Source organism: Musa acuminata, chromosome BXJ2-6 (genome assembly GCF_036884655.1).
Source record: "Musa acuminata AAA Group cultivar baxijiao chromosome BXJ2-6, Cavendish_Baxijiao_AAA, whole genome shotgun sequence".
NCBI lineage: Eukaryota > Viridiplantae > Streptophyta > Magnoliopsida > Zingiberales > Musaceae > Musa > Musa acuminata.
In genome coordinates this window covers 32,965,642-32,975,000 of record NC_088343.1, presented here as the reverse complement: position 1 = coordinate 32,975,000, position 9,359 = coordinate 32,965,642, and the positions used below count along the sequence as shown (strand labels likewise).

Genomic DNA, 9,359 nt, shown 5'->3' with positions numbered 1-9,359 from the left:
TGGAGTTTTGTGCATTGAATTTAGAGTCCATTTTAGAGCATTATTCTTGGATTTGTTAACCTTCCATAGAAAGTTTTTACATTTCGGTCACTACGCCCAATTTAATTTGATTCAAAGGTTGGTTGGAATCAGATATATTAACCCTTCATTCATTAAAAATATATAAACCAAATAATAAGATCGATGGAAGTCTCGTGAATTGAATTTACCGTTTATAAATCAGATAATCTTTAATCGAAATTATTTTTAAATCAATTTTAGGAAAAATAATTTTGTTCTCATTAATTCTATTTTCAGCACATATTATTATTATTATTATTATTATTATTATTATTTCTTTCTTAATTACGTATTTGCTTTTGCCATCTCCACCTTTCACGCCGATCACACCGTAAAAAGGCTTACTATGGGCGTGTAACGAGTCAATATCCACTAATAAGAGGGGCTTCCCTGCAAAACTGCTGCCGCTCCATAAATTTACCGCTCCCCTCCTCGCCGTTTCGATCTCCATACCTCCTCTCCCCTTCTCATAGTCTTCGCCTTGCAATGGCGCGAAGGGTCTCATTCCCTCCTCCCCTCCTCCTCATCTCCCTCTGCCTTCTCCCTCTCCTCCTCTTCGCCGGTCGCGGCGCCCACGGCCGTTTCATCTCGTCCCCGGCGGACGAGGCGTCCGCGGATCTACTGCTCTCCGATGGGGTCTCCTCCCGCCCCGCCTCGGAGTCCCAAACCCTCCTCCTCCCTCGCCTTCCGTGGCCGCGGAGCTCGCGGGTGTTTGCTGCGGGGCAGTGCGAGCAGACGTACGGGTTCCTCCCGTGCACCACCACCGTGGTCGGAAACATGTTCCTCGTCATCGCCTACGGGTTCCTGATGTACAAGGCCGCAACGTACCTCTCCTCGGGGAGCGAGCTCCTGCTGGAGATTATGGGCCCTGGGATCGTCGGCGGACTGTTCCTCCCCATCCTTGGGGCTCTTCCCGACGCCATGCTAATTCTTGGTACAAGTCACACTTTCCCCATCGAACACACGTTATTTTCTCTTAATCTCTGATCCTTGTGACCTTGTTTCTTATGTGACGATGGAATTTACCAGCTACGATCAGATCTAGTGGAATTTGTGATTCTGCCGCTGGTAGTGCATGAAGCAATGCGGGAAAAATGTTCCCTGTTTTTTGGCATTTGTATTGTGTTGCATTTGGATTTTATCACTTAGATCTGATTTGGTAAGTTTTTTGCTTTCTTGCATTTGGTAGGCTGTGAAGCAATGGGAAGTAGATGGATTTTTTTCTTTTGTGTTTTTCTCGAGTTGCAGAAGCAAGGTTGGGTATTTATATTCTTGTTTCGTGGATGGGTGGACCATAGTTGGTATCAGCAAAGGGGCAGTACGCCAGATTAGTGTCAACGTTTGGCCGTGATTTGAACTTTCTCACGCTGCTTTCCATGATTTCCTATGGAACCATTTGCGAAGGTCGTTGTTAACCAGACCTTCTGGGTTGGGAACAGGACATTTGTCATTAAGAGTGTGGAAAATGTGGAAATTTGAACAGAGTTGTTAGAGTCAAACACAAAAACCAAGGAGGAATCAAACTGAGGAGAAAAAAGATTCCCTTCTTTCTCTTTTTCTTCCTCTCTTTTCTTTCTTCTCTTTTTCCTCTCGTGTCACAAGAGATGTCTTATTTTTCCTTGTATTAGAGAGAAGATTGTATTCCCATTTATTTATCGAGTTGTAGCTTATTTGAGTTATCATCTGGAATTAATCTAATCGACGTTTCATGAATTGGTGACCAGACTTCAGAAATAATCACCTTTGCTGCACTTCTATTAGTTAGCTGAAGTTTCCATCTAACCACAAACAACTTTTTTTGTAGTATCTGGTCTTTCTGGGAGCAGAGAAACTGCTCAAAATCAAGTCCTAATTGGAATGGGTCTACTTGCTGGATCAACTGTGATGCTGCTGACAGTACTCTGGGGTTCTTGTATTATCGTTGGCAAATGTGACCTTTCAGATAATTCAACTTCAATTGATTCACAAGATACAAAAGCCTTCAGCCTATTTGGTAAGTGCCTTCTCAGTTTTATTCTGCAGTTTTGGGCTTTTGTTCTCTGATTCAGCTGTTGCTTTTCTCATCTTCTAGCCAAGATTTTAGCTTTTCATACCTGCTCGTTTATTTATTGGGGTTTCCGAGTAACCCATCTGGAGCAATTACATCACTTGGGCTTCGTATGGATCAACCATCTAACCTATGAACAAGGTCAACCAAACCATTATCAGCCATTAGCCAATCTGGGCCATCCTGCCAACAGATAGAATTCAGACAAGGAAGAATATATATAAGGGCAATTGTGAAATTTAAAATTATGGATGTAATTAAGCCTGTGCAATGTATGGGCATATTTGGCAATCCATGCTCACAATAAGACCACTGTGCTATTTCATCCATGCACATGCATGGTACAGCAAGGACCATAATTTTCCCCACTGTTCCTACACTGAAACTCAAACTTGAGTTTGTATATGGAAGTTACTTGCTTTAATTTATGTTGTGGGACTAAGCAGCAAAATAACCTCGCTTAAGGTTCAAGTTTGAACCTTCTTACAGGTCTATTCTGATAACATTTGTGTTTCAAATTTCAAGTACTTCTTGTTGCCCAATTCATTATATTCCGTGACCTGCTTAGTTGCTTTTTCCTGTTATGACCTGGATCCCTGTTATTCCTTTCTGCAACCTAAATGAGTTTTTGCATGTCCAACACATCACACAACCTACCTCCTTAGTATTAATGATGTAAGCTGCTTGAACTCCATTGTCAGGTTCTAAGGAACCTCCTGTATGATTAGACAACATGTTGTATCAAGCTAAATTAGTATTAATAGTTTTTTTTCCCAATTTTTCTTCAGCTAAGCACCCCATAAGCTGTTGCTATAAATCTGTAATAAGTTAATCTTGCATATTTTTGAATGATCAAGTTTAAGGTTCTTACATGCATTGACTTTTCAAGATTGTAGCTTACAATCAACTGTCGTCTGCTTAAGTACTGAACTTTTTATTTGTGATATGTTTATAGGGTCTGGAGTTTCAACTGATCTTCAGACAAGCTATGCTGCAAGAATTATGGCCATCTCTATTGTCCCATTTATAATTGTGCAACTGCCAAGAATCTTCAATTTTCCTTCTGGACAGAGTCTAGCAGTTCTGCTTTCTCTCATTGTTGCAATTGTGCTCTTGGTTTCTTACTGTCTTTATCAGGTAACTTTTGATACAAATGTAATACGTTATTAAATATAAATATCATATTCACCATTTGCCATATGTTTGGAATTATGAATCATGATCTAGCGCAGAAAAAGCACATACAAAAAGCCATAAAGTCTGAAAAACACACCCAGTTAGTAGGGACAACATGCTTTGGAGGAATCCTCTAGAAATTACTTCTATATCACATAATTAAAGGATTCAATGGTGGTTATTAGCTTGGGTAACTAAATTCTCAGTTCATTAAACTGATCAAGGAAAAGTGAGATTATAAATTCATACCATTAGAGTTGTTACTGAATACTACTCTTGATGTTTATGCCTTATGGTTGATGTCTTATTACAACAGAGGTCTCAAGTCACATTAGTGGCACCAGCCTAATTGATAGCCACATAGATACTATCATGAAGATATGGCAAAATTTGCTTCAGAATGAAGTTGAATCTTTCTTAATGAGATTGCTTTAGTCAAATTGTCTAATTTATTAGATTTCATTTCATATGTCACATATTTCATACATTTATCTTCTACATATTAACCACAGGCATAACTTAAGGTCTTGCTACTATCTTGTTACCGATAGTTTTTATTATAATTTCATCTACTGGAAGAGGTAGTGAACTCTTCTGAACAACTTGTGTATGGACCAGGTATTTCGACCTTGGATTCAGAGGCGAAGATTAGCTTATGCAAAGCACAAACATGTGATATCAGGAATTCTAAGACATGCTCAGATGCAAGCACTTGGACGACTCATTGATGATGGAAAACCTAACGTAGATGTTATGAAAAAGTTAGTATTCATTCTCCATTTAGTGTACTGTAAGGTGCTTGCTGGTTTTAATTATTTTCCTGATCTGATTTGTTGGTTGGTCACAGGTTGTTCCATAAGCTAGATTTGGACTCAAATGGATCATTATCACATGCTGAGTTAAGAGCACTTATCATAGGAATACAAATTGACGAAATAGATTTGGATACGGATGATGCTGTTGATAAAATAATGATTGAATTCGATACGTCTCAGAATTCTTCAATCGAAGAAGATGAGTTTATTGTGGGATTAACAAAATGGATTGATGAGGCTAAACGTTCCGTGGCAAATTCTGGTGCCTACTCAAAAAAATTCATGCATGAATTTCACATGGTAAGTTGCTTCTTTCATTTCTGCCAAAAGGTGTTGTGGTTGACATCTATGCAATTTGGATGGATAATTGTGGACTTTTGATAATGCAGAAAACAAGGGATGAACATAATATGCTTCTCGATCAGAGTGATGAAGTTGTTGAAAACGTTGATAATCCCATGTGGATTTGCATAAAAGCTATCCTACTTTTACTACTTGGAACAGTTCTTGCGGCTATTTTTGCTGATCCTCTTGTAGATGCTGTTGACAATTTTTCAGTTGCTACAAGTATACCGTCCTTTTTCATTTCATTCATTGCGATGCCTCTGGCTACCAACTCCAGTGAGGCTGTCTCGTCGATCATTTTTGCGACCCGAAAGAAGCAAAGAACTTCTTCACTAACTTTCTCTGAGGTTTGTGTCCCAAGATTTTATTCCAACTAATATAAAATTCAATACATCAGAAAAGTATTTTGATTTATGACTTTTATCTTTGTTTGTTCTTCAAAAGAAACTTTATCTTTCTTGACCATCTCTTAATTAATGTTTGTTTCTTTATTATAATATTCTCTTCCAATATCAGGGCATGTTGTCTCTTTTGGTAAATAATACACTTGAACCAAGACAAATTGTTGGAGTAACTATTTTCATAACTTCGTAAAACATGGGAGCGTGTATGCTGAATAAAGTTAATAATAGCAACAGTCCAGATCATTAAGCATTTCAACTTTGTTAGTGCTGTTATTTATAATCTACTTTTGATCCTTGACATGAATTAGATTTTCTAAGCTCCTTTTTACCATAAAAAATTAAGTCTGGACATTTAAAATTAAGCTGCAAAATTGCTCCACTTGAATGGATTACATTTTCTTTATGTTTCGGAGAACAAGTCTATCTCACTTAGTAAATGTCCAACTTACAAAATTTAAGCCAAGTGAGACTTATCATTTCTTGGATGCTTTATTTAGGAATGATGATTCACTTCTCTTAGCCATCCTCATTTTAGTTAACCCTAGAAAGGTGTTAAGTTTACGTAGAGGCTGAAATGAACTCATTTTTCTACTGATAGCAATTAGTAATCCATTGAAAGCAGGAAGGAGAACACTCTTATGGCCACAGGTTACATATCGACCCTTGCATAAAGTTCATACGAACTAAGAATAAATTACATTTCATAGCATTCAGGTTTAGGCTTGGTATTTCAACTGCTATTGCTATGCAGAATATATCTCAGTGCTTCAAAACATATTCTGCATATTTTAATATATACTATGAACATTCTGGTGTGCCTGTAGATTATGGAATTCATTTATCATGTTTACTAAAAAGATTTTTTGACTGAAAGATCAACAGAATGTTATTATCAAGCAACTCAATTGCTGCGCAGCAGCACACATTTATTTTTGTTAAATATCTGATGCAGTTTTTCCATGTGAAACCTGTATAACATTTATGTTCTTTAATAAATTAGACAGTTTATCATCATATTTCCAGTATAAGTTGCAACATGCTGTTTACATAAGAAGATCAACTTGAGATGATTTTTTGAACTTTTGCTTGACCTTAAAGACAACAAACCTAAACTATCAAAATGTGTCTTGATTTTGTCCCTTAGTTTTTGCCTTCTGTTTGCATAAATATGAAACTCTTCAACACAATTTTGGCTTTATGCAAACATTCTTTCTTTCAGTTACCATAAAAATTGTGCAGTGTTATTTTGTAAGGATATCTTAGATGTTATAAATTTCTTCTACTGCATGCTGTACAATTTAGTATCATAAACTAAAAGTTCATGCTAATAAATCGTATCATCTTCAACTTGCTCATGGCGCAAAGCCAGGATTTCATTTCGTGAGACATAATATCTCCAGCCACAGCATAGCTTTGTCCAGTTGTGGAACTGAGAAACCAGGAACCTCTCATGACATTGGATTCTGACCTAAAATTGCTTGTGCAGATATATGGAGGGGTGACCATGAACAACCTTCTTTGTTTGGCCGTCTTCTTGGCTCTTGTTTACATGAGACACTTAACCTGGGACTTCTCGGCTGAGGTCTTGGTCATCTTGATTGTCTGCGTCGTGATGGGTCTCTTCACCAGCTTCCGCACGACATTCCCGCTGTGGACTTGTTTTGTGGCCTTCTCGCTGTACCCACTCTCCTTGGCTCTTGTCTATGTTCTCGACTTCGTCTTTGGATGGTCATAAAGCAAAAACTGGTTATGTGATGTGAATTATCCTCTCACTTCTGAATGCTGGTTGATCAAAAGCTTTTACAGTTTTCTTCTACGCTTCTTGTGCTATTTAACTTGGTGAGTGCTGCTCAAATCTTTAAGCAGCAGTCGTGTTGTTGTTGGAATTGTCACAACATAAGAGTGAAAGATATTGAAGGCATGCTCTGTTTAATCAAATACTTCTCACACCGATATCTTGTTTGGCCTTTTAGCATATAAAACATATCATATTGTGGAATGTCATATTTCATTCTTAATTTTCCATATCTCTCATCCCATCCAATCACATGTTGAGCTATTTTTAGACTCTTAATAGGTAAGGTGCTAACGTATTTATTCTTATAAATTCTAAAAATAATATATTTATCATTATAAAAGTTTGATATAGTAAATCTTATCCTTCAAATATTAGAATTCTCCACTTATTTTATTGTCATTAATGTTCATATAATTCAGGTTTACAACTCCTAATTATGTTCAAAATTAGTTTATTTGTGTTAAAAAATACAATTAAATAAAAAACCAAAATCTTAATGTTTTTGATATTATAATTAGTTCTTAAAGGATTCTGATACATAGTAAAGCCTAAATTATCATAGCTAATGGAGATTAACTACAACTTATGTTTAAAGAGATATCAAAAAAAACATTAATTCAGTCAGAGGAGTGTATTTGAATTTAACTTATATATATATATATATTTATATATTTATTTATTTACATGCACATACAACTGGATCGGCCCGACTCGAGCTCACATAACGACAAGCACGCCCTTTAGCTATAAATATGAATAGGCGTATTAAGAATTATTTTATACCCAAACCTTTCGTCTTCGCGCCGCGGGGCGCCCTTCTGCTCTTACCTCCTGCCCTTTCTCCTCCGAATCCCTCCTCCTCCGCTACCTCGCCATCATCGACGCGCGCCTCTTCCATCATCATCATCCACCCGTTTGTAGGCCTCGGTGGCCCTCAATAAGATCTCCGCTTCGAGATATTCTTTGTCCTCTCCATTTCTAGGTTTACCGCTCAATTTCAGGTTTGTTTGGTTTCCTGGTTTAGGTTTTATGGTCTATGCTGTGTCGCCTCGATCTTTTGCTTTGATTTGTGTTATAATGACATCATGAACGATTGTTTATAGGGTTCATCTTTGGAATCAATCATTAGCACACATCAAATGATGGATACGTGTCCAGATTCCTTCAACATTTACTAGTTGCTGGTTGAAAGCTAAATAGATCGAGCGAATAATTGGAGTTAGCAATCTATGACTGTTTTTCTTGAGAAATCTACCTGCAAAGTCGCAAAAAAAAATGACACCAAGTAATCAACCCTTAACTTCTTTAACTCCTTTATTCAAACTTAATGCACTTGCTTTCTTTCGCTACTTATGATGTCCTCTAAGCATCTTAATACTCTTGTTATTTCCCTATGGTAAGCATTACTACTAAGTAGTTGAGCTGGGGCTCCATGATAGATAGTTTTGGATGACTGAATGGGTTATAATATATCTATAATATATCCACTAATGGGTACAAATTATAGTTCATAAACATAATTTTACATTTGAACTTGATGTCAATGGTTTATTTTAGCTTCTGATATGAATAACTAATTTTATCCATAATAAAATTAATTAAAAAATTTATAATGTGTATGTATGTATGTTACAAAAAGTGGGGTATTTAAGTGAATGTCATTATCGTTTTTATATAGCAATCTATCTTGTCCCTATGTGTCACATAACTATTGGAAGTTGTCTAAATGTTTAGTACGAATTCAGATAGATTCTATTCGATATTTTCACTAAATTCAAGTGAATATCATTGTCAATTTTATATAGTTAGCATTACTGTCCATCTTGTTCCTATGTGACATTACTACTCTAAGTTGTCTAAAAGTTTAGTACGAACTAAGATAGATTCTATCAAGTTGTTTTTAATTTATCTTATTAAATAACCAAAACATTTTTGTTAAATTTTTATTTGTATTAAATATTTATTTCTTTTTTTAAGATTGTAACTTGTGACAAACATCATGACGAATCGCTCATCTTAAAGAGAAAGAATGATAGTTTTAATATATAGTCCCGTAGCTCAGTTGGTTAGAGCGTTGGTCTTATGAGCCGAAGGTCGCGGGTTCGAGCCCCGCCGGGACTATTTAATTTTTATTTATTTGTTTATGTTTTCGTTAATCGACAACGAAACTTTATATTATTAACACTTTATGTTTTGGTTATACACTTTTTGTTTCGTTGTTGTCACAACTTTGTAAACCATTTGTTTTTGTTTCGTCAATGTTTTTGTTTATTATAATATTTTATTTACACTATTTTTACAACTTCACATTATTAACTATATAATTCACTGACACTTTATGTTTTGGTTATACACTATTTGTTTCGTTGTTGTCACAACTTTGTAAACCATTTGTTTTTGTTTCGTCAATGTTTTTGTTTATTATAATATTTTATTTATACTATTTTTACAACTTCACATTATTAACTATACAATTCATGACACTTTATGTTTTGGTTATACACTATTTGTTTCGTTGTTGTCACAACTTTGTAAACCATTTGTTTTTGTTTCGTCAATGTTTTTGTTTATTATAATATTTTATTTGTACTATTTTTACAACTTCACATTATTATCTATATAATTCACTGATTTTGTAGTTTCAAATTGTTTTGTAAAACCATATTGTGACAATTAGGATTCTATGTAATTCTTTCGTCAGTATGTATTGTTGT

General features: G+C 35.7%; 1 protein-coding gene and 1 non-coding gene across 2 annotated transcripts; both read left to right on the top strand.

The window, feature by feature from the left end:
- Positions 1–499: 499 nt before the first annotated feature.
- LOC103988717 (sodium/calcium exchanger NCL1) lies at positions 500–6,663 on the top strand. Its single transcript, XM_009407332.3, has 7 exons — positions 500–994; positions 1,865–2,053; positions 3,063–3,244; positions 3,902–4,044; positions 4,131–4,398; positions 4,488–4,790; positions 6,334–6,663. The coding sequence occupies exons 1-7, from the start codon at positions 547–549 to the stop codon at positions 6,580–6,582; spliced, it is 1,782 nt and encodes a 593-aa protein (XP_009405607.2). The 5' UTR covers positions 500–546; the 3' UTR covers positions 6,583–6,663.
- A 2,029-nt stretch (positions 6,664–8,692) lies between these two features.
- TRNAI-UAU (transfer RNA isoleucine (anticodon UAU)) lies at positions 8,693–8,766 on the top strand. The gene has a single exon. It is a non-coding gene; the product is annotated as a tRNA-Ile (tRNA).
- The last annotated feature ends 593 nt before the right edge of the window (positions 8,767–9,359 follow it).

Excerpts from the sequence above, each read along its gene's own strand:
- LOC103988717 (XM_009407332.3), top strand. The coding sequence starts at position 547 with ATGGCGCGAAGGGTCTCATTCCCTCCTCCCCTCCTCCTCATCTCCCTC. Across the intron at positions 995-1,864 it reads CGACGCCATGCTAATTCTTG|TATCTGGTCTTTCTGGGAGC; the intron begins GTACAAGTCACA and ends CTTTTTTTGTAG. Across the intron at positions 3,245-3,901 it reads TTTCTTACTGTCTTTATCAG|GTATTTCGACCTTGGATTCA; the intron begins GTAACTTTTGAT and ends TGTATGGACCAG.